Genomic DNA, 25,319 nt, shown 5'->3' on the forward strand with positions numbered 1-25,319 from the left:
CGCACCTGTTTTTATTTGTGTATCATATAAAATTTTAGCTCTTACATGGGAGTTGTGCACCTATTTGTAGGATTTACATGAAGGATTTACAAACTGCTGGCAATCATGATGTTGAGGAGAACCTTGCTAAGGAATTTCCAGGATGGTTTAGGAAACATGTGAGTCATTATTTAAGTATTTTCAGTTTTGACTCTGTGATAATATATCATTATTTAAGTATTTCCAGTATATTGCAAATGAATATATCTCATACATATCTCATTTACTGAAGTGAGAATGCAAATGAAATTTACATATGTACATGAATAAAATGCAGCTGTGCTATCATGCATCATTGCTTCTACTGTTGAAAACCTTGCTTGGCAGAATGAAGCACATGAGAGGAATGGAGCATCGTGTGCATTTTTTGTTTTTTTACAACAAATGATTTTATTAGCAGCATGTTTAGTTTTGAGATTAGATGAGTTTCTAAATTAAGTGCAGCTGCCTCTTCTGCCATGATGACATTCATGATAGCTCCCTGTATATAAGTCTGATAGGATGATTGTTGTTGGGTACTGGTGATGGAGATTCCCAGTCTAGTGTCCTTGTTCATCTGTGGGGTGTTGTCAGGCTGTGTGGCTACATCCACGTAGCATTTTGTTCCTGTCAAAAGAGCTGGTAGGGCTATGGTGCTGTGTGGAGTTTCATGCACATGCTAGTGCAATAGTTGGAGGAAGCTGCAGTTTTCAGTGATGACCATCACATGAGGAAATACAGTATATTAAGTAGAGAAGTCACACCATTTTTTTTCTCTAATTGTAAGAAATATCAGGTTCATGCTAGTGTTACTTGAATCATTTTGAGCAAATGTCTTTTTCTCCCTAAAAAACTAGTAGACCAATATGGAAGAACCTGTGCATAAAAAATGGACCTAAGGAAAAATCTATTTACAAATTTTTAGAGTTAAGTAGTCTGCTAGTCCTTGCATTATTTCTGGTGTACCTTGCTAATATATATATACATATATATACTGCAGCTTGCTACTCGGAGGTTTGTGAATGGAGAACAAATCGATGAAGACCTATATGCATTGGCAAGTCTACCACTTCTTAGAGTTCGTATATTTTCAGGATGTATTGTTGATGGTGTCCGATATCACACCGTGGAACGTGAGAGCAGTAGAAGAACACAAAACAGTGGAGTTATGGTTGAGGGCACACATAATGGAGAAGATATAGACTTTTATGGTTAGCTGAAAGAAGTAATACAGTTGCAGTACAACTCTGACGCTGACAGTCAAAGGACAGTGGTGTTATTCAAGTGTGATTGGTTTGATACCTGTAGCAAAAAGTCTAGGATGAAGAACGATGGATATTTCAAAAGCATCAGCCATGGAAGTTGTTGGTACAAGGATGATGCTTTCATTCTTGCCACACAGGCAACAAAGGTTTTCTACTTGGATGATAACAAGCATGGTGAACCCTGGAAAGTTGTTCAAAAATTTTCGCATCGGCACTTGTGGACTGTGAATGAGGAGGAAAATGATGACAGGCAAGAGGGAGGGGTTGATCTGACATACCAAGATGATGAGCAGGAAATATCTTGAGTTGAAACCATGGAAGGATCACTGGTCGACGAACAACCAGTCAACGAAGATGGTATAAGTGTACCAAAGTCCCTAGTTGATCAGATTCGTAGGCAACGGGATCTGGAAGTTGAAGAAGATGACCTGTACAATGATGATGACGATGATGATACCTTAGGGCAGTATGATAGTGAAAATGAATGTACAATTATGATCCCTAATGATGATGGTGAGTATAGTGATGTCGAGTAATTGAGATATGTGAATCTGAGTTGTGATGAAATTGTTGTTTTTAAACAGCTCCTAATGTGTTAGCTGTGAAATAATTATGAATTGTGAACTCAATTGTGTAAACTCCTTAATTGAGATATGTGAATTCCAGCTGTTCTTGGTGCCTGGAATTGTACTGACATTTGTTGCTCTCATTTTATTTGTGGATTGTGAGAGGACAGCATAGTTGCTGGAATATCTGTGCCATCTTTTGCCTTGTTTCTACTCTAGGCATCATTACTTTAGTTTCTTGGATGATCCATGACATGGCATTTTCTTGTACTAGGATTATTAGCAGCAGTGCCTAAAGGTCATTAATGCGATGGCTATTAATTTCATATATGTTTATATATATATATATAAATATATATATATATATATACATATATATATATATACATACATATACATATACATATATATATACATACATATACGTATACATATATATATACATACATATACGTATACATATATATATATACATATATATATATATATATACATATATATATATATTAGTGCTTCGAACTGACTGAGGCCCTAAATGAATTTAAATTAATGAAAAAGTTGTTAACTACAAAGTTTCATAACTTTTCGAGATCTACAATTTTTATTTCGGCAACACTAGCGCCCTTTCGGCAACACTTTGCAATTCTCGGGCTGGGGGAGAGCGTCGTGGCGGGTTGAGTGTTCCCGGTGAAGGAGGACGCCGGAGTGGGGGAAGGGCGCCATGCCGTCCACCGTTGCGCCTCACCTCATCGAGGGTGGGGGATGGCGCCACGCCGGGGGTGGGGAAGGGCAGCCAGGCTCGGTAACGACCAAAATCGCGGACAGTGCACATGTTGCTGCCGTTGCATTGATGAGACAGTCGGAAGTGTTGCCAGCAGCGTCCACCGAGAGGATGAACTCCTTGACGACAGGAGACGAGGCAGTGAAGTTGTGGTGGAGAAGGAGGCCCCTGGCGTCGACGTGGAAGCGGGATGCGGCAAGGGAGGGTGCGAAGGGGTAGAAGTGGTGCCGCAGCGGTGGACGGAGAGGTCGTAGGACGCATGGCAAGAGAAGACTTCCCGTCCAAAGCAGCAGCGGCATTCATGAACTATCACTTTGTGGAGGCGGAGGATGTGGTGCCCACCCCCATCACAATGTTACTATCACTTTGTGAAATGAACAAATGACCAAAATAAAAATTGTAGATATAGGTGAGTTCTACAACTTTTATGTTAATGACTTATTCAGCTGAATTCATCTGATGTTTCAAATTGACGTTTCAAGTTATCATTTTCTAAATTCAAATTTGAAATGTTCACAATAAAAAAATTGACAAAAATAATACTTAAGTAAGAACACAACAACTTGAATAGAATGATTTTAGAAAATTTTAGGAAAAAAACATCACATTTGGAGTTAGTTCTCCAAATCGTCCCGCTAACCCGCGCGAGCCAAACCAGCCCCCCGCCACTGATTTTGATGGAGAAAGACAGTTTTGCCCCTACTAGCTATGTCGCGGCTCAGCCCAAGTGAGGGCATTTTCGCACAAAGCCAACCGGTGCGCCACACATATATATACAAAGCTAACCCTAGAATCACTCCCCGTTCCCAAATTTCGCTTCACTCTCGCCAGCCAGCCGCCACTCCCCCCTATCCAGACGGTCGACTCCCTCCCTCCTTCCTGTTGCTGCTCCAACCAGAAGGAAGATGCCTCCGGGGAGGAAGAGGGCAAGACCATCAATGGTGGTAATCCCAGGTACCATCTTGGCTATTAGTCCTTAGGGTTACTTGGTACGCTACGACGGCGCCGCGAGCACCAGGGCCAGACGGCGGCGAAGCCGGGGTGGGGTCCCCAGATGCGCGGCGCGCGGAGGCGCTGACGCGAGGAGACGGGGGCAGCGGCAATGGAGTGCGTCTGTTGTGTTGCGTTGTGGTTCCGGTTCCGGCCGGTGATCGATCTGCTGTGTTTCAGTGCCTTCGTATACTTATGTATAGTTATGCCTCCCTCAATTTCAGACCATATACTGTAATTCTTGGAATCCTGGTAGTTTATTAAGTCATATCAAATGGGCACTGCTACTAGTACTATCACTTTTGATTATTTCATTTTCATTTATCTGCCACTGATTTCAATGCACCAATGTATCTGTAGAACCACTGTTAACTGACATTGAGAAGGGGAGGGCTAAGAATATCATGAGGATCGATCAGAGGATGCAACAGTTGGGTATCAAAAGACTATCAGAAATTGTTAAGCAGTCATATGCTAGGAAGAAACCAAGTAAAAACAGGAACAAAAATGACCAGCTTAGTGAAAGCACTGAACTTGAGGTACCAACTCTTCTACTACACAACACTAGTAATATGCCCGTGCTAATGCAATTCTATTTGTCTTTATAACTGAATTAAGTAGTGTTTTTTTTTTCAGTCACATCACCTTTTTTTTTCTTACGAGTGGCAAGAAAAGACTCCCATATTGAAACACAGTTGTAGTGCACCTCACTCAGTTGTAAATATGAGTAGGTTCCAAGAAGTTGAGTAGCTATACAAGAAATCATGCTAATAGAAAAAAACTGAAGAATTAGAAACCTTACTTTCCTCCCATATCACAGAAATAAGCACTCACCTTCAGTAGCATACAACAGGAAGAGTCTTTAGGCAGGAAGGTGACAACAGGAAGGTGATTCCCCATCTTAGAAAGCAGCAAGAATCTTTAGGCAGAACAGTCTACCATGAATCTACATTTTTTCATGAGAAATACAAACAACATGGTGGTCAAATTGCATACCCTGTACTGTACCGGTGCATTACGAACTTGGTTTTAAATTCTTGAGCAAGGTAAATTTTATTGGAGTAATTCAATGGACAGAGAGCACAATCAATTTCCTGGCTGACCCCTTTTTTGAGTGATATTTGTATGTACCTTTGAAGTGGAAATTTCTCAATATCTTATCGTGTCATGTCTCTGTTTCTTTGTAAGGCTGTGGCACCGTCTGTTGCTGTAATAGGAACACCATCTAAGAGGGTCCTGGCACCTAACAATTTGGAACAAACAAGGTGCACCAGGCAGAGTGTCATGAGAGAAAAAGAAGCAGCTGCGCTAAGACTAATTGGAGCAACAGAGGTGCCACCACCAGTACTAGATTCTACTTCCAGAATGATGAAGAGATGGACATTACAGTAGAAGGCAAGTACCTTCAACTATTTATTTCAATGTCAATTTATGTGATCTGATTCATTCATAATAGTCACATGAATCTTATTATTGACAACAAGGTTTTTGAAATGTATTATTTAGGCACCCTAACGGCAAGTACTCAAGTGGAGCATCGGGGAGCAAGTATGGGCATAGAACTGGATAGCATAACCAGAGGTTTAGGGACTAGGATACCAGTTGTTATAAAGGAAGGGAAAAGAAGGCCCGAGGCACCTATGCAGGCTGCAAAGTTGGCTTCTGAGGGTGGGATCATAGTCAGGCAGCATGTACCCATACTTACAAGTTGGAAAGAATACAAGAAGGACAAAGTCCAATTCAAGGACCAATTGGACAACTTCATTGGCAAACTATCTGTAAGACGCTGTTCGATTAGTTCAATATATGCTAATTTCATCCTTTGCTTTTTTAAATACTAATGTTATGCTATTCAATGTATAGGTAAACTTAAGCTTGACTGGTGAAAAGGAGAATGATGTAACTTCAGCGTGTGCTGACATGCTAAAGGGTGGAACACGCCAAATGAGGTATAGGCTCAAGCAGAAATACTTCGATGGGGTACCGGCAAATCAAGTTAGGACTACATCACCATGTTCGTCTATGACTGATGAACAATGGAGAAAATTGGTAGACATGTGGTCAAACCCAAAACACAAGGTATGGTTTATGCCAATATTGGTTTTCTGTGAGTCCGCTAGTTGCACTCGAGCACTACATCCTAATGTGTCTTTTAAGCTAATGAACTTATGGGCTGTGAACTCAATTATGTAAACTCTTTAATTGAGATATGTGTGCTGGTGATGTGTTTTCAAGCTGCTATGAATGTGCTCTGTTGCTTTGCATAGTTCTTGGTCCTTCAGGTTGCCTGCTGCACTGTTCCAGTCAATTTGCTGTAATGTGATGCTTTGTTCCAGTCAGGTTTTCAACTATCATTTTGGTTGCTGGAATATATTTGTACAGTTTTACTATCATTTTTAGCCCGAACTGCAATATCATTGGTTTATTTGTAGGCCTAGTTTCATATTGACAGCATTGCTACTTAATTTATTTGTAGGTGTTAATCTGCAATGGATTTCCCATATCAGTAATTAGCTCATTCATCCATGATTTAACAGTAGTAAACATTACATTCAATGAAATGCTCATATCAGTAATTAGCTCATATCATCCATGATTTGATAGTACTAAACATTACATTTAATGAACTGTGCATGACCAGATTGCTCATATAATACTAGATTGTTTTTACTGTTTCCAATATTTGTTGTATTACTTATGATATACACTTGTGTCATGTCTAGGAAAAATGTGCAAAGCTCAAACAGAACCGTGAAAATGTTAAGTTTCACCAGTGTACTGGATCTCGGTCTTACATTGCAGCAGCCTACGTCGCGGTAAGAATATAAACCGGTTGTATGATAGCATGCATGTGTTGGAACACGTTTTATCTTACGTGTGTATTTAATCTATGCATTGCTAATGTCATTATATGTTTGTGAACATTCCAGAAGCAAGAAAAATACAAAGATACAGAGCCCACTGCAATTGATCTATTCAAGTTGACGCATTGCAGCAAGACTAAGGGTTTTAGTGATGATGCCAAGAAAGCTGCAGTAAGTATCTCTCCTTTTTTCTTATTTAGTACACTACAGCAGACATAGGATGTAGAGACGGTTTTCTTCTCTTGTAGAGACAGTTTTGCCCGTCTCTGAGGCGTTGCCATTGCTCCCGTCTCAATAAACAAGAGACGGTTTTGCTTGCCGTGTCTACCAGGTAGAGACGTCCATAGAGACGGAAAAACCGTCTCTACATATATTTTCCATATTTTGTAGAAATATCATAATAAACACACTAGATACGGCTTCAGACCGTCTCTACAGATAAATTTCTTAGATACAGAAACAAACCTCCTCAATTCTGGCATCCACAATTTTATTTGGAGAACATCAGACTGCATCACACTTTAGCATTATAAATAAAAAAAATCAGGGAGGGACTTGTCGAAAAATCACACATTTCATTCACTGAATGGTAATTTACATCTTACATGAAAAGGTGAACTTTAGGAAAAAAATTGTACAATTTCAGCTACAATATCATAAACAAATACATAACTTGGACTTCTCCATCTAATTGAAGTATACTCTCTATTGCTCCAGATTGATTGAACTGTTATTTCGTTAATCATCATCTTCATGCACCCGTTAATCATCATCTTCACACAAGAACCTGCTATACAATGTAACTTTACAATGTGAAAAAAATAAATAGTGAAAGTGGACTAGAGTAGAGATTGTGAAGGAAACTACTGATAAAATATTCTATCAACAAAATAATGACAAGACTTACCGTGGAAATCAACACGGGATGGATTATGAATCATGTGAATAATAGATCAAATTAACTCCATGGTTTATCTGAACATCTGAAACTGAAAGTAGATCACTCAGAGTTTGTGAGAGAATCTATGAACAAAAAAATTATGTCATACAAGAAGCACCATGGATGCAAAGGAATATGCCTTTCAATCATCAAGTATATCACAGAGTTTCCAGGTTCAGCTTGTAGTGAAATCTACAAAAGAAATCGTCTTTTGATCTGCTAAGGAAAAGCAAAAGAATAGAACATGATTAATAATGCCCTGTATTGGATATATAGTGAAACAAAATATATATTGACAACAAGTGCAGAGTTGATATCATTTCTCTTGATAAGGCAACATGTAAGTTAGCAATCATATATGCATAATATTATATTGGGAATTAATCAACCTCACCTTGCTAGTAGTAACATGGAGGTGCTTCAGCAGTAAGTGAAGTTCCTGAGAATTGATAATCGCATATGTGTCAAATAGCAGCAAAAGCCATCCCTCTAGCTAGTCTGCTAACAGAAACCCTGCATTAAGGTAGGAAGCATATGAAAGCAATCAAAGTCAATATATATCTGTGTATATCTGTTGGGCCCTTTTTGGACTTCAGAAATTAAGGGATTTAGTTCATTTTCTAGAAACTAGATTTACATTGAATGCAGTAATGTTGACAACTTTGAACAGCATACCTAACTTTTCAGGAAAGAAAGATCATTAAGAACAATGGCCTCTAACCACAGTCCCAATGAATGTAAATTAAAACTACCAAAGCACACCAAACCAGATGTTCATCACGAATCGTCCTAAACCAATGTATACCTATGTGGATTCTCAATAGAAAGGGAGAACAATGAAATTACCTTTTCATTGTGGGTGCTGTTAAGTGGGGAGTTAGCCACGGTTTATCTCTCCGTCTCTTTTATCCGACTCTAGGTGAGGGGGGATTTCTCGCACGTACGCTGGGATAGTTTAGTAGCAACGGTTTGATGACCCGTTGTATTTTAGCCGTCTCTAGTTGCCTCTTTTGCTGTAGTGGTAGACTGCATAATGAACCGTATAAATAAATACAAATCTGACAAATCATTGTCTTGCTAGGATGATATGGAAGCCATTTTGAGAAGACCAGTACATGAAGGGGAGCAGGAAATGACTTGCACAGATATTGTTGCCCAAGTGTTGACAAAGTCAAGCACATTCCTTCGTAATGTGGGACTTCAACAGCCTGTTGCCGCTCCAAAATCTATTTCACCGCAGATGCAGGAGCTACAAGCACAATTGGAGGCTGAGAAGGAAGAATCTGCAGGACTTCACCAAAAGGTCCAGAGGTTGGAAGCCCAGGCAGAAGAATCTGAGGCAAAAGCTCATAAACAAGCTGAGGAGATTGAGAACCTAAAGAAGGCAATAACAGATACTCAGAAGTCAGCAGCAGATACTCAGAACCTCATTCGACAGATGATAGCATTTGGACAGACTCAGGTCACTCATCAGACCACTCCTCCTTGACTTGGTTGCGCTTAGGTACACATCTTCATCTTGTGATATGCCTCTTCTGACATAATGCAGTTTCTGTTTCTTGTTCTTGGACCTCTCATTTTTTTTTGATACTATTAGTAGTATTGTATGATATAGTTAGATACTGGAATCAAATGAACATAGGTACTGTTTGGAATCAATATCTCTACTACAATGACTTCCTATAGTGCCAGGACTCATGAGGCTGAATAAATAAAACCACTGATGAATATAATTTCCAAAAGGTTGCTGCCCCTAGGGACTACTAGATTGTTGAGCTTGTGTTTATTTCTTACTAGTGTTAATTCCTGACACAATGTTCTTTGCAGGCTGTTGGATTCATTTTGGTGATCTGTGAATGGAGTTTGGTGTGACTGTGACTAGAGTATGACACCATGTGTTTTGCTTTTGGCATGACTGGACCGGAGTGTGGTTGTTTCTGTTAGTGATCTCGTGATGACAGAAACTTGTGTATGCTATTGTTTCCATGACTGAAACTGTAAGTGGAGTGGTTGCTGCAGTTGGTGAACATGCGATGATTGGAAGTTGCCATCTGCTATTTCCTTGACTAGAATGATTTTGATGGATGTATGTTTGGTATTACTGATTGGTGACCTGGTGGTGATCTGTTGGACTTGTAGGACTTTGGTGGACGTATTTTGTTGTGATTCATTTGTATGGACGGTGAATGTTTAGAACTGTTGTATGTATAATTATATGGCTGTATGAACCATTAATTTTGGAGGAAATGATCTGTTTGGATGTCTAATTATTTTTGTTATAAAATTGTAAGTTGTTTATTATTCATGATGATTTAAATGAGCTTGGGCTGCAATATCAACTGTAAAATGGGCTGAAATACTACTGGGCTTACATGAAAAAAATAAAAAGGCTGTTGAGAAATGGGCCAAAATTGGTTGGCTGGCCCATGGGCTAGTTAGGCTTATTTGAATTATAATTGCAAAACCAGCCCATGTTATAAATGGGCCAACTTCATTTTTGTGACAATTATTTTTGTCATACTCCACATGCCATGTCACACGCCACGTCATTTGCCATGTCAGATGGCTAGACACTTGTCAGCATCCCATCTAATGTATTATGACAAATATAGTGACAAATAACCATTGTCATAGACCAGTGACAAGCGTGCAATTGTCACTACGATTAATGACAATTGGATCTATTAGTCACAGAAGGAGGATAATGACAGGGATTCAATGACTATAGCTATTTTGTCACTAGTGTGTCATTGAAGGGGTACAATGACAAGAAAAAGGCTGTAATTGTCACAATTAATTAGTCATAGAAGGCCTAAGCTCTTGTAGTGCCGAAAAATGGTCCGGACGGACGGAAACTATCCGAACCAGTTTCATCCCTATGTGGTAGAAACGTTATCATGCTTTTTCTAATAAACATGTTGAAACATAAATAAATTTGACTTAGAAAACAAGTCGAAAGATTTTATAGTATGGGTTATGAAACAGGGCGAGTAGGTGAAATTCACGTGAAATCCATGTCATCCTTAATTACTTAAATATGGCGGACCACGATAATATTGGATCGGACCACGATAATTGTATGAGACACTACTAGAAAAAGCATTTTTGCAGGCGGCCAAAACTAATTTTCCCAGGCAGGAGGGAGGTCCGCCTGCACCACAACGACTGCGAAAATCGCAGTCGGGCAACGGCTCGCCTGCGAAAATGCAATGAACGAACAAAAAAAAAATCGCCGCACGTGCCTCGCCGCCGCCGCCCTCCCCCAGCTGGATCTGAGAGGGGAGGGGAGGGGAGCCGTCACCGGCTCACGCCGTTGTCGCCGCTGCCGCCGCTCCACGCCGTCGTCACCGCCGCCGGCCTCCCCCCTCCCTTCTCCGGCCAGATCTGGGAGGGAGGGAGGAAGGGAGCCGCCGCCGCCGCCCCGCGCATCGTCGTCATCGCCGCCCCGCGCCGTCGTTGCTGCTGCCGGCCCCGTCGGCCTCCCCCTCCCTCCTCCGGCCAAATCTGGGAGTGAGGGGGGAGGGGAGTCGCGCCGCCTTGCGCTCCTCACCGATGCTGCCCTCCGCCACCACCGTCCGCCACCGCCGCCGCGCTCCTCCCCACCTGTGGAGATTATGGGTACCCCATACCTACACGGCATGGTTATCCGACTAGTTATAGGGGATAACTTATATATATATAATATGTAACAGATCATGACTTGGGTATTACGTTTCCCTGTATATTATGAAACGGCCTAAAGTCCTGGTTTGATAAGATTGTAAAGTAGATTTAGGAAACCGATACCGTATTGGTTAAGGTTTCTATCTTGTAATCCTGCCCCCCGTCCTATATAAGGTGGGCAGGAGGCCCTCTAGGGGGCATGAGCACATATGATCGTCAGATCTATACTACACCCGGCGGATTTAAATCCCCAAACAGGAGTAGGGTTTTACCTCTCATTGAGAGGGCCTGAACCTGTCTAAATCCTTGTCTCCGCATCCATCCACTTTTAGGTCTCGTGCGCTACCCCCGTTTATTATTGCCGAATACATGTTTCGACAGTTGGCGCACCAGGTAGGGGTTGCGTCGAATTACCCGTCAAAAAGTGCGATGGAATCAACTTCAGAAGAAACGGCAAGATCAATCTCACCGAATTCGATGGCTCGAACTTTGAACCGGGTTTGTTGTTCCAATCTAATTTTTATTAGATTAATTTTTTTAATCATAGATCGATCTTCTGGTATTTTTCTTGTTTTCATGTGCCGGCTGAGATCGAGACGGAGCGCGCTGTCCTCAGTGCCCTCAGGCACCGAGACTTTCCTCGTGCCTTGCCTGATCTAGACACCATAGCAGTGCCGGCGGATATGTTGTGGCCATCGCTGGTCACAGCTTACCAGGAGAAAACACATGCATTAGTTGATTCAACTAATCAACATGCACGATTCACTTAATCATGCATGCACTATACATCAAATTAATCTTCTTTGCTTACTAACAGATTGGTTGGTATATATATAATTATTTTTTTTTTGCATGTACGGTGACTCAATCACCTGATGGTATCGATCAATCTACCTCTGTCCAAGCTGTACACGCACATGCATAACCTAAATACGCAGATGCGCGTCGGCGACTTAATCAGGGGCTTTGGATTGGCTGCGTTGATCGCATGCATCGACAGATCATCGCCACATATACACGCAAGCACGGCTAGCTGCCTTCAAACCAACCAATCAAGAGTTCTCCATCTATAGGCTGCTACCAACATGCGCAGGCTTGAATCCAATTATTATTATTCAATAAGCAGCCATTAATTCATATGAGTCAATTAATCTATAAAAGTATATGCAGCTGTATGCACGCATCTTCTTTTGTTTCCTAATCTGATTTGACTCGTATTTGCATGTACTTCCATGGATCGGTGGCTATGGCTCCGAGATCGTTTTGATCAAGCTAGTCGGTCAAGCAATTTTGCCGCTATTGCTGGGTAACGTTGTCTTCACCACCGGCCACACATGGGAGCAGCCGCCTACGATTTCTTTCGAGTGGCGACCACATGGCAAAAATTGTCACGGCTGCAACTGGCACCATCAATTCATTGGGTTATTTCCTATCAACTTATTGTTGTTCATTAGATTGATCTCTAAATATCAGATTAATCTCTTAGTATTTTTTGCTGTTTACATGTAATGCTGTGGTACTACTGTTGCCGACCGGTCCCTTCCTCATGGTTGGCCTGCACCGCTGTTATTGATGGCGACATCATCTTCACCGGTCGGCTTGCCTACGCCGCCGCCGACTGGTTTCTCCGCCTCCACGGTTGGCTTATTATGCTGCCGTTGTTGGGCGTCTATGACTTCACCGCCGGCCTGCCTCCGTCGCCGCCGACTGGTGTCCTCGCCTATACGGTTGGTTGGTCACACCACCGTTCATGGGCGTCCACGTCTTCACCGACTGGCTTGCGTTTGTCGCCGCCGACTGGTGTCTCTGCCTACACGGCTGGCCTATTATGCCGCCGCTGGTGGGCATTTTCGCTTTCACCATTGACTGCCTTCATCGCTGCTGACTGGTGTTTTCGCCTATATGGTTGGTGGACTCCGCCGCCGTTGATGGGCCTCATCACCTACACCACCGGCTTGGTTCCATTGGCGCCAATTGGTGTTTCCGTCGCCATTGATGGACTACTTCGTTCCCACATCGGCTACTTCTGCTGTCACTGAGGGAATACGACAAAGCTAAGTCATCATTTATTTTATTTTTATATGATATTTTCCTTTTCCTCTGCCTCACTATGTCAACTGGTTCGCCATTGACTAGTGAGTCGGGGGCTACAGATGTTATATCATATTTTTTAAATAATTTTTATAATATTTATCTTGATTGCTTGCGAAATAATCCGAGTAACAATAAAGTTCCTATCGAGTTATGGAGTTCTATCTTCCTATACTTTCCGTTTGGTTTGCCAATGGATAGTTGCCTTTGGGCCGATTCCTAGCACCCGGGGGCTCGTTGGATGGACCGAGTAATGCAAGGTGCTAAGTATTATTCGGAATAAATCAAAAGCATAGAGATGAGATAAATTTATTTTCTGCTCTTAATAATTGCAAAAGTACCCGAGTAGTAAATTCTGATCCGTGAAACTTTGTTCCATTAATGACGAACTCATGTCACTCATATGCATGTTTGGGAAGTGCCTAGGCCGACTCCCGATGCTTGGGGACTATGACTAGTCGGGCGGAGTGTTTAAACGTAAGGAGTCATCTGCTCGGGGAAATCAAAATTGACAAGACGAGAAATACATATTTATAAATATTTTAAAATACTTGAATTTTTCTCGAGTATTATATTTACATCAGATACTACTCATCCTATATGTTTGTTCTGCAGGATCCAGATCTAGGTATGCATAAAAGGGGTTCATGGCTTTAAGCTTATCTCTTACGCTCTAGGAACGGATCAGTCAGAACATCACCACCGGCTTGCCGTCGTCGCCGCCAACTGGTGTCCTCGCCTATACGGTTGGGTGGTCACACCGCCGTTGTTGGGCGTCGTTGTCTTCACCGACCGGCCGCCTCGTCCGCTGCCGACTGGTGTTTTCGCCTGTACGGTTGGTTTGTCATACCGCTGTTGTTGGGCGTCTACCTCTTCACCGACCGGCCGCCTCGTCCACCGCCGACTGGTGTTTCCGCCTGCACGGCTGGCCTATTATGCCGCCGTTGTTGGGCATCTACGTCTTCACCGACCAGCCGCCTCGTCCGCCGCCGACTGGTGTTTTCGCCTGCACGGCTGACCTATTATTCCGCTGTTGTTGGGCGTCTACCTCTTCACTGACCGGCCGCCTCGTCCGCCGCCGACTGGTGTTTCTACCTGCACGGCTGGCCTATTATGCCGCCGTTGTTAGGCGTCTACGTCTTCACCGGCCGCCTCGTCCGCCGCTGACTGGTGTTTCTGCCTTGATAGCTGGCCTATTATGCTATCGCGGATGGACACCTTTGTTTTCACCGTTTGGTTTTTGACATCGCTGACCGGTGTTTCTATCTTCACGACTACGCGTCTTCGCCACCGGCAAACTTTATTGCTGCTACTTCGCAAGTTTTGCTACTTCACCAACCACGACGTCTTTGTGAACCTCGACATCTCGGCATACGATGCCATGTTATTTTACTACAACATGTGGCTCTCCAATATTCAGGATTTCTACTTGGACATCTTCAACACATATCTTCAATCAAGCAATGACTATTCGACGACAAGAAGCTACAGTTCTCGACTCTATGTTCAGTTGTTTCCCAACTGATCAAAAGTCGGGGGCTACACAAATACAAGGCTCAAAATTTGACAAAATTTATGTCAAGCTAAAGAAATCAATTCATCAACCAACAAGTCAACTCCAAGAGTCATTATCTTCATCTTTGCTTCGGAGCAGACATTCTATTTCAACAACTTCAAATATTTCGGTTTAGACGAGTTGGACAACAGCATCAACTCTCCTCCAAGTGAAGCATCTACAACAGCTATAACATTAATTTGATGGATTATTGTCACTGACATCATCACCAGCACCTCTGCTTCATCGGCCCTGACATCTCCGCTGTTGCTAATGGATGATTATGTCTTCACCGACTTATTATTTCACCTTCACGGTTGACCTCCTATGCAAATGCTGATGAGCGTCTTTGTCATTATCATTGGTTGCGACACTGCTATTGACTGGATCGCCGACATCGTCATCTTCATCATGTCAGTTGCGTTTGTCGTCGCCGACTATTTTCTTCATCTTCATGATTGGTGGATTTCGCCATTGCTGTTGGTGTGCGTCTACGTCTTCATTGTCGGCTAGTTAACGTCGTCACCGACTGCTGGCTCGTCTGTCACCGACTGATTATTTCACCACCATGGCTGCACAATTCTGTCGCTGTTGTTGGACGCCTTCATCTTTATTGTTGGCTAACTTGTTTGCTGCCGACTGGTTTCTTCGCCTCCACGGCTATGCGACTTCATCACTTTTGATTGGTGTCATTGTCTTTACCACCACCAACATCTTCGTCAGCTTTGATGGGTGATATCATCTCCATGTTAGTCATCTTGCTTTCATATTGACTACATCAGCTATTGCCAATGGACAATTTTGACTACGACAGAAGGACAAGCTATATGCTCAGGGGCTCATCAACTCAAGCATGAGGATTATATCTCCAATTTGGGCTTGCTCCGGGTACATTCAACATGGATTCATAGTCATGAGTCTATTTTCTATGCTCAAAGACTGGACTATTTATTATTCCCCGTAAGGGTTATCAACCGAATACTTGCGCCAGTCGGGATTCAATTTTTATATTTATTTTGGAGTATCCCATAAGGGATAATCACTCAGATCAGAAGCTATTCATATGAGCTACGCTTGGTCTATATTACCCGGAAGATTTATTACTCGGGAGCATGTTACATTTGTCATCCTTTAAAGGGTGTCGAAGGCATATTTTTTGGCCTAGGCCTAATATGTCTGCAGCCCATATTTTCAGGTGTGGCCTGTCACGTTCTTTTAGGGATTTAGGCACTTTTTGCTTAGGCCAAAGTGCGCGTGATCAAGTGCCCAATACCTTAAAATCCTTTTATACCGCAGTTACTCAACTTTTTAGGAGTTGGTACAATGCATCTTAAAAGGTGTCAAACAGTAAAGCTTTATATAGCTGCCCCGCTGACTTTTTTATATAGTCATGGTGCTGTTTGGGTTTTTAAGCAATTGATTGGATACAATATCATTGCTTTTTGCCACGTAAGTGTGCATTTTTATTGACCAATATTATGGCTTAGGCTGATTATATATTGTGGTCATTTTTCAGGCGGTTGGTAAATCCTTTATGAGTTTATTTACTCGGATTTTATACCACATATGCCATATATTTCCAGGTGTGGTGGAACCATGTGTCTTCTAGGGACTTAAGCACATCTGTTAAAGCAGTGTGCGCATGGCGTATGCCCAATACTTTGGAAATTTCTTTATTCACAACATACAAGCTTCTTTATAACTGTTTTGCTATGTGAATTTTCAATGATGTAGCCAACTTTAGGTTACACTCATCATATTTTACAAAGCAGTCGGTATATCACTTGGATCATATTATTCAGGGATTCACACCGCATATGCTACATATTAATATTAAGTCGCTTGGTTGACTACAATTATCGAAACCACTCGGTGCATCTAGTCGATGCACCTGACTTTATTTTTTCAGCCCTCCACAGTCTTCTGATTTGGAAAAAGTACTCGGGAGATCATGGCGAAGATGATTGAAGCACTCGGCTTTGGAGTAATCTAGTTCGAGAGAAGATTATCTTTCCGACTATGAAGGTCTCAGGGGCTACTGTGCAGATTATGGGTACCCCATACCCACACGGCATGGTTATCTGACTAGTTATAGGGGATAACTTATATATATAAAATATGTAACAGATCATGACTTGGGTATTACGTTTCCCTGTATATTATGAAACGGCCTAAAGTCCTGGTTTGATAAGATTGTAAAGTAGATTTAGGAAACCGATACCGTATTGGTTAAGGTTTCTATCTTGTAATCCTGCCCCCCGTCCTATATAAGGTGGGCAGGAGGCCCTCTATGGGGCATGAGCACATATGATCGTCAGATCTATACTACACCCGGCGGATTTAAATCCCCAAACAGGAGTAGGGTTTTACCTCTCATTGAGAGGGCCTGAACCTGTCTAAATCCTTGTCTCCGCATCCATCCACTTTTAGGTCTCGTGCGCTACCCCCGTTTATTATTGCCGAATACATGTTTCGACACCACCCCTCCCCCCCCCCCCCCGCCCCGCCCCCCTCTGGCCAGATCTGGGAGGAACGGGCTGGCGGCAACCGCGCTCCCCCCGACCCCTCCGGCCAGATCTGGGAAGGAGGGGCCAGGAACTGCCGTCGCTGTCTCAACCCCCCTCGCCGCGCGCCGCCTCGCCTCCTCGCCGCTGCCATATTCCGCCGCCACCGCCCGCCGCCGCCGCTGGGAGCACACGCCGCCGCCTCCGGCTGGCGGCCGGGGAGAGTAGAGGTAAGAGGAGGGGAGAGGAGGAGAGGTGAGGGGAGGGGAGAGGCTGGTGAGGAGAGGTGAGGGGAGGGGAGAGGAGGAGAGAGGTGTGGAGGGGAGGAGAAGTGCGATACTTAGAAAAAAATTAGCGCCCGCAAGTTTATTTATATTTAAGTCTATTTTCGCAGGCGGATATTAAAATTCACCCCGATTTATATTTTTGTAGGCAGTTATTGAGCTCTAAGGGTCATATCCGTCTGCGAAAATAATACCCCACGTCAGAAAAAAAATGCTTTTTTTAAGTAGAGAGATACAACAAACAAACACGGGCAGAGCTACGGATGTTGGACTGGACCACAATAATTAAATGAGACACAACAACAACACAAGCAGAGCTACGGATGTTGGATCAGACCACAATAATTGAATGGACACAACAACAAACACAGGAAGAGCTACTCGTCGGAGGTATAATATTTGACGAAATATCGGATGCACATCTGATGTAAAAGTTTTTACGTGGAACCTAAACAGGGCCTAAAAGTAAAATGAGTTTCTCTCTCCGTCCATTAGTATAAGGGATCTTAATATTTTGCTTACACTGTTTGACCACTCGTTTTATTTAAAAAAAATTGTGCAAATATAAAAAACGAAAAGTTGTGCTTAAAGTACAAGTACTGTACTTTAGATAATAAAGTAAGTAAAAAAAATAATAGTTTTAAAATTTTTGAAATAAGACTAATGGTTAAATAGTGTGAGTAAAATATCAAAATCGAATGATGGAGTAGTATTTATGCTCGTCTCTTGTCATCTCACCGAGTCTCGCTCTCGCTTTCTCCGACTCCATCTCCGAGTCTTGTCTCCTCGTCAGCCTCCCTCGCATACTCGCATCCAACCAGCTCCATCCGAGAGAGCGCCGGCAGCCGCCCCGTCGTAGGCGGCATCTCGAGCTCCGGCGCGGAGAGGGCAGCCGGTTACCGCGTCGCCACGAGCTCGCGTCGTCCGTGAAAGTTTCCGTGAGCTTTTGATCGTTAGGTACGCACGCGTTTGCAGAATCCAAATCCAAGATTGGGTGCGCTACTGTTGGTTGCATAGGTGAATCCAAACAGTGATGCTTTCCCCTTCGGAATTGAATTGAATTGAATTGAATCCTTTGTGAAATTTTGGTTGATCCAATCAGGCTCAAGGCATGGCTGGGTCCGCGGGGATTGTGGTGAGCGCATCCATGGGGGTGATGAAACCCCTGCTTGCAAAGCTCACTGCTCTCATGGGCGACGAGTACAAGAAGCTCAAGGGGGTCAGGAAGCAGGTGTCTTTCCTCAAGGATGAGCTCACCACCATGAGTGCTTTTCTTGAGAAGCTAGCTTTCATGGATGATGATGATGATGGTGGACTCGATCCGTTGGCCAAGGACTGGAGGAACCATGTCAGGGAGATGACCTATGACATCGAGGACTGCATCGATGACTTCATGCATCAGCTTGGTGGTGGTGCTGATGCATCTGGTTTCCTCCAGAAGACGGCTCGCCGTCTCAAGACTTTGCGCGTGCGCCATCAGATTGCCAACCAGATTGACGAGATCAAGGCTCGTGTGATTGAGGTAAATCAGCGCCGCAAGAGGTATGAGCTTGATGAATGCAGCAATTCCAGCACTTCTCACTCTGTGGCTGTAGATCCTCGCATAACAGCGCTCTACCAAAAGGCTGATAATCTTGTCGGTATTGATGGCCCAACAGAAGAGCTAGTCCAATTGTTGACAAATGCAGAGCAGCAGAAACTGATGGTGGTGTCCATTGTGGGATTTGGGGGTCTTGGTAAAACAACACTTGCCAAACAGGTTTATGATAAGATTGGACAGCAATTTGAGTGCAAGGCATTGGTTTCCGTTTCGCAAAGACCTGATATACCAAAGCTTCTCAGCACCATACAGTCAAAACTTAACATACAGGAGTCTTCCCAAGCTCGTGAGGTGCAAGACATCATCGACGGCATTAGATACTATTTGGGAAATAAGAGGTAATTAACTAGAGTGTTCTTTTTCAGTCCTTGAGAACTATCTGGGTATAAGTACCTCTAAACAGAGATAATATAGTTCTTGATTAACACTGTAAGATATTATACATATCAAGGAGTTCACTGGATTTGTGAAAATGCTCCTACTTGTGTGCCTTCATATATGCTTATGGGTATTGTAGTAGAATGATTTTGCGGTCATGTTAATCGGCGATCGATCGCCTGGGGACGGGGGGTAGCGATCAATCCCCTCCCCCCTCCCTCCCTCCACCTGGTTTCCTTTTTTGGCACCACATTACTTTCCTATTTTAGTAAATTTATGCACCTAAAGTTTATACATCTCAAGTTTACACATCTAAAGTTTAGAGACCCAAAGTTTATAAGTCAAAAGTTTATATATCCGATTCAAATTTGAATTTGAATTCAAATATTTTTTATATATAGTATTTCTATACATCTAAAGTTTATACACCTAAAGTTTATAGATCTAAAGTTTATATATCCAATTCAAATTTGAATTTGAATTCAAATATTTTTTATATATAGTATTTCTATACATCTAAAGTTTATATACCTAAAGTTTATAGACCCATTTCAAATTTGAATTTGAATTCAAATAATAGTTTATAGACCTAAAGTTTATAAGTAAAAAAAGTTTACATACCCGTTTCAAATTTGAATTTAAATTCAAATATTAGTTTATAGACCCAAAGTTTATAGGTCAAAATTTTACATACCCGTTTCAAATTTGAATTTGAATTTGAATTCAAATATTAGTTTATAGACCAAAGGTTTATAAGTAAAAAGTTTACATACCCATTTCAAATTTGAATTTTAATTTAAATTTTTATAGTGTAGTAGTAAGAGAAGAAGGGGAGTTAAAGTAGTAGGGGGAGCGGCGGGTGATCGCTGGGGAGGGGAGGGAGCGATCACCCGCCCATTAGGATTACCCATGATTTTGCATTGTTCGGTGCAATACTTGGTCCATTACTCCATTAAGAGATACTCCCTCTATTTTAGATTATAAGATGTTTTGACTTTGGTAAAAGTCAAACTAATTTAAGTTTGACTATGTTTATAGACAAATATAGTAATATTTATAATCCAAATTAGTTTCATTAAACCAATAATTGAATATATTTTCATAATAAATTTGTCTCGGCTTAGTCAAACTTGAAGCAATTTGACTTTGACTAAAGTCAAAACGTCTTAAAACCTGAAACGGAGGTGGTATCTTTTAATTTGTGACCATGTCGAGTCTCCTGATGAGCCTGCAATTGAAAATAAAACATAGCTTAGTTCCTACTGTTACTTAGTTTTCCCAATCGTTGTCGCTATCTGAATCTATTAATTTAGCTATGGTATTCATGGATTTGCCTAGATAGATATATTTTATTTTGATTAACAGTGTTTTCAGGTGTAGTTTCCTCTATAATTCCAATCATATCTTATAATGATGCATGTAAATATAATATTTGCAAATAATAATTTGACAGGTATCTTATTGTAGTCGATGATTTGTGGAAAGAAGAAGCATGGAATATTATTCATTGTGCTTTTCCAGAAAATGGTAATGGTAGCAGAGTGATAGTAACCACACGTGTGGAAGATGTGGCTTGCTGGGCATGTAGCAACCATCGATACATTTACAAAATGAAGCCCCTCGATAGTAATGACTCAAAAAAATTGTTCTTCAATAGAGTATTTGGGTTCGAGGATGGCTGCCCCTCACAGTATGAAAAAGTTTCAGCTGAAATATTAAAAAAGTGTGGAGGTTTGCCACTTGCAATTATTACTATAGCCAGCCTATTAGCTTGTCGACCGGCAAGAATAATGCAAGAATGGGAGAGGATTCGGAATTCTTTGGGCACCCCATTTGGCACAAATCCAAGCTTGGAAGGCATGAGGCAAATTCTAAACCTTAGCTATAAGAATCTTCCTCTTCATCTTAGAACATGCCTCCTTTATCTCGGCAATTATCCAGAGGACTACAAGATCAGAAGGGATGATGTGGTTAGACAGTGGATAGCTGAAGGCTTCGTGAAGAGCTTTCCTGGGCAAGACTTGGAGGATGTTGGAAAAAGCTATTTCAATGATCTTATCAATAGGGGTTTGATACAACCTGAGCAGAACTATTATCGGGAGTTGACGGGTTGCATGGTGCATGATATGATGCTTGATCTGATCCTGAGCAAGTGCAAGGAGGATAATTTTATCAGTGTTGTGTACAGTGGTGAAGACTACGTGTCCATCGCTGGGCAGCATGGGTACAGCTGCAATAAGGTTCGCCGGTTGTCCCTGCAGTCCAAGGCTGCAGAATCAGATTGCACAGTGTTAATAGAAGGCAAAGCAACTCCTGCTCACTTGGCTCAAGTTCGATCAATTTCACTGTTTGGAAATAGTACAAGTGTTCTCCCATTATTGTTGCGGTTTAAATATCTCCGAGTGCTGCATATCATGTTGGGTCACGGCTGCGAGCGAACCGACCTCACTGCCGTTAGCCAACTACTTCAACTAAGGTGTTTGATATTTCTTGGCTATGGTTGTAAGGTAGAGCTCCCTAGTAGAATATGTGGTCTTGTGCATTTAGAGACACTGGAAATAGCTTGTGATGTTATAACAAGCATCCCGTTAGATATTGTTAGTTTGCCCTGCCTATCCGACCTGAGGCTTCCATCGTGTGTGAAGCTCAACAGGTTACCCAACAGCAAGTCTCTACGCACTCTACGTATATGCCCTCCCCTGGATATGGACTTCTTCAAGGCCCTTGGCGAGCAGACCAATCTAAGGGATCTGCACCTGTTCTTTGACATAAAGGAGTCGTCAACAGCTAGTAACCTTGATTCTCTGGGGTCTTCTGTTGGAAAACTCCAAAACCTCAGATATTTGGGAATCCATTTCCTGTTTGGTATCTCCGCTGATGGCCTGATGGGCTCACTATCTGATTTTCCTCACAGTATTGAGATATTGAATCTGCAAACTTGTTGCATCTCCCGAGTTCCCAGATGGATCAACGTTGCTCTCGTTAACCTCCGCCGCCTACATCTGTTTGTGTCAGAGACTTGCACCGATGAGATTAGTATTCTTGGAGAGCTGCCCACCCTCGTCTCCCTCGATTTGGATCTGAAGCTGAAGAGCAAGGGCACCATCATGTTCGGAGGTGGTGAGGGGTCATTCCCAGCTCTGGAGGATCTCTTGTTGAGCTGTGTTGGCTATGTTGCCTCACATTCACGGCTGTGCTTCCTGGCGGGTGTAATGCCCAAGCTCCAGAGGCTCCAGCTGCGGTTCTGGTTTTGTGAGTTGGGCATCGATACAGCACCTGTTGGCATGGAGCACCTCTCGAGCCTCCAGCTCATCGATGTCCTCATCCATGTCGTGCCGGAGAAGAGAAACGTTTATCCTCGGGACGCTACGGAGCATGTGTTCAGGGAAGCCGCACAAGCGCACCCCAACCAGCCTGCCTTCGAATTCTATTGCTCGGGTGATTGATCCTGTGTCTGAATTCTGATCCTATGTGTGTATGTAACAAGTGGTGGAAACAGCAACAGCTCAGTGGTTTCTCCTGTTTGTGGTACTACAACATTATTATCATTACAACTATAATAAAGAGCATTACACAATTATCATATCCTGTTTGTTATACTTATACAGAGCATGTTTCCATGTATGATTTCCTTCATTAAAGCTGTGGCACCGTACTGACTCACCAGTCTCTCTGAGTCTCAAAGTCTCTACACTAATCGTTCCAATATGCAGGATTTGCTGTGGCAAAGCTGGGGCTCATAGCTTATTTTACAAAGCAATTCAAGGCGCTCATTGCGCATTACACAATTTTTTTATGGGAGAAATGCATAGTGGATGAGGGTATCACAATATGAAAACTACTACACAGGTGGTTGCTGCTGAACCTGAATATCACACATCCATATACTCCTGCCTACTTAACAATGTTGGTTGCTGCTGAAAGCCTTAAGCAAAAAAAAAAAAGAAAAAAAGAAAAAAAAGAGAGAAAAGAATCAGAGCATGCAGTACCATCAATTCAGAGCATAGAAATCAGATGAATAACATAAAAATTAAGATGATACTCAAGCTATCAGGGGAGCTGGCATAACATAAAAAATTCAGATGAACATAGAAATGTTTTTTCGGGAATACGCTAGAAGCGTATTTTTGCATTAAGAGGAGTAAAACAGACATTTACAACCAAAGGCAAAAGCAGTAGGAGACAGGGGAACCGGACAAGAGAAAACACACCCCGCCACGTGCCTACACACCACCACACCGAGAGGAACACACGGACACCTCCAAAACGATGCCTTCAAGAAGGTCACGACATTCAAAATGCCGCCATCGCCCATCCCGAAAGGATGAGGTTTTCACCTAGAGGATCCTTGAAGAGGTGGAGGGAGGCACCTCAACAACGCCCTCAAGAGGGTTGCAACGCCCAAAGACGTCGCCGTTGCCGCCCAAGAATTGGGCCGGCTTTCGCCTAGCACCTGCCAATGCCCCTCTTGCCGCTACCTCACCGACTCCCAGGCAATGTCAACACGTGGCCTCTACAGCAACGACGCCCCTCCGTCGGCTGGACTCCAAGCGACCTAACCTGCTGCCAGCGCGACCCCCACAGCTACACGTTGGAACGAGCACGACCAAACCACCGCTGCACTTCGGCGACCAGCTAGCCTTCCTCCCATGCCGTCACCTCCAAAGAGAGTGCCCGCCACCGCCCATCACTATCGATAACAACCTGGGGCAACCTTGCCGCCGCCTTCACCGTCTCGCAAAGGAGCTCCCCACGACTAGGCGGTCAAGAAGGGGAGGAGCTCCAAGGAGATGAGAAGGCACCCACATGGCGTCCCCTCGTCATCGCCGGTCGTGATGGCAGTGCTGTGCGGCTGAATCCGAGCTCGACCCCAGATCCGGCGGCATCTCCACCGGCCAACACCTGCAGCGCCGCCACACGGGCGACGCGCAACGACCCCGCCGCCACCATGCAAGCCGGCGTCCCAGTCGGGTCCCCCACAACGCAGCCATCCATCTGGCAGCAGCCCCCACCGGCGGTCATCCACGAGGTCCGGCGGCAAGCATCGCCGGCGCCAGCCACTGCCGCGTCGGCCCGCTGCACGGCGCCGCACGCATCGACCTCGACGCCGGCGTCCTCCCGTCGCGCATGTGCCGTCCTTCCGCACGCGTCGTCCTCCCGTCACCGGCGACGCCGGCCATAACGACCCTGGCCATCCGGGAGTCGGATCCGGGCGGGGCGCCGCCGGAGCCGCCGCCGCCTTGCCGTGCCGCTCCCGGCCGCCGGGCCGCCGCCGCTGCCCCCAGCCGCATCGCGCCGCCGGGCCACCGTCGCCGCCCCCAGCCGCGCACCACCGCCGGGCCGCGCTGCCGCGCCAGATCCGGCCATGGGGGTGCCGGATCCGCCGCCACCCCACACCGCCCCGCCGCCTCCACTTCTCCCGGCGGTGGGGTACCTCATCGGCGTCGCCCCGTCCACATCGCGCTGGGAGGGAGCTGCCAAGAGGAAGAAGGACCTCGCCGCCGCCTTCCCTGCTCGCTGCCGGCTTTGCCGCCGGCGAGCTCCGGCGGCGGCGAGGCGGGGGAGAGGGGGAGGAGGCGCGGGCGGCTAGGGTTTTCGCCCCCCGAGCCGCCCGCGCGAGAGCGACGCGGGGTGAACATAGAAATGTAGTGTTTAGCCATTACTGGTATGTTCTCTTCATTGTTTTCAGTTCCCTGAACAATGCACTACTCCCTGAACTTATAATCTACTTGTATTTTTGGCTTTGTGCTTGCTCAGTATCTGCCAGTGTCCAAAGAATTCAGAGCACAACACCAGTGCTTATTCAGTACTACATTCAGA

At 43.9% G+C, this 25,319-nt stretch overlaps 2 protein-coding genes across 3 annotated transcripts; both read left to right on the forward strand.

The window, feature by feature from the left end:
• Positions 1 to 1,597: 1,597 nt before the first annotated feature.
• LOC127782075 (uncharacterized) lies at positions 1,598 to 9,296 on the forward strand. The gene is made up of 9 exons (XM_052309141.1): positions 1,598 to 1,796; positions 3,981 to 4,159; positions 4,809 to 4,885; positions 5,077 to 5,398; positions 5,484 to 5,699; positions 6,344 to 6,436; positions 6,551 to 6,655; positions 8,506 to 8,886; positions 9,252 to 9,296. Exons 1-9 carry the CDS (start codon positions 1,598 to 1,600, stop codon positions 9,294 to 9,296), a joined length of 1,617 nt encoding a protein of 538 aa, XP_052165101.1.
• Positions 9,297 to 18,286: 8,990 nt separating this feature from the next.
• LOC127782861 (disease resistance protein RGA5-like) lies at positions 18,287 to 23,076 on the forward strand. 2 transcript variants are annotated; one of them, XM_052310136.1, is made up of 3 exons: positions 18,287 to 18,538; positions 18,624 to 19,459; positions 20,953 to 23,076. In XM_052310136.1, the coding sequence occupies exons 2-3, from the start codon at positions 18,633 to 18,635 to the stop codon at positions 22,943 to 22,945; spliced, it is 2,820 nt and encodes a 939-aa protein (XP_052166096.1). In that variant the 5' UTR covers positions 18,287 to 18,538; positions 18,624 to 18,632; the 3' UTR covers positions 22,946 to 23,076. The 2 variants fall into 2 exon arrangements, with proteins under 2 accessions (XP_052166096.1, XP_052166095.1); XM_052310135.1 differs by having other exon boundaries at positions 18,287 to 18,478.
• Positions 23,077 to 25,319: the final 2,243 nt, after the last annotated feature.

This window comes from Oryza glaberrima, chromosome 8 (genome assembly GCF_000147395.1).
Source record: "Oryza glaberrima chromosome 8, OglaRS2, whole genome shotgun sequence".
NCBI lineage: Eukaryota > Viridiplantae > Streptophyta > Magnoliopsida > Poales > Poaceae > Oryza > Oryza glaberrima.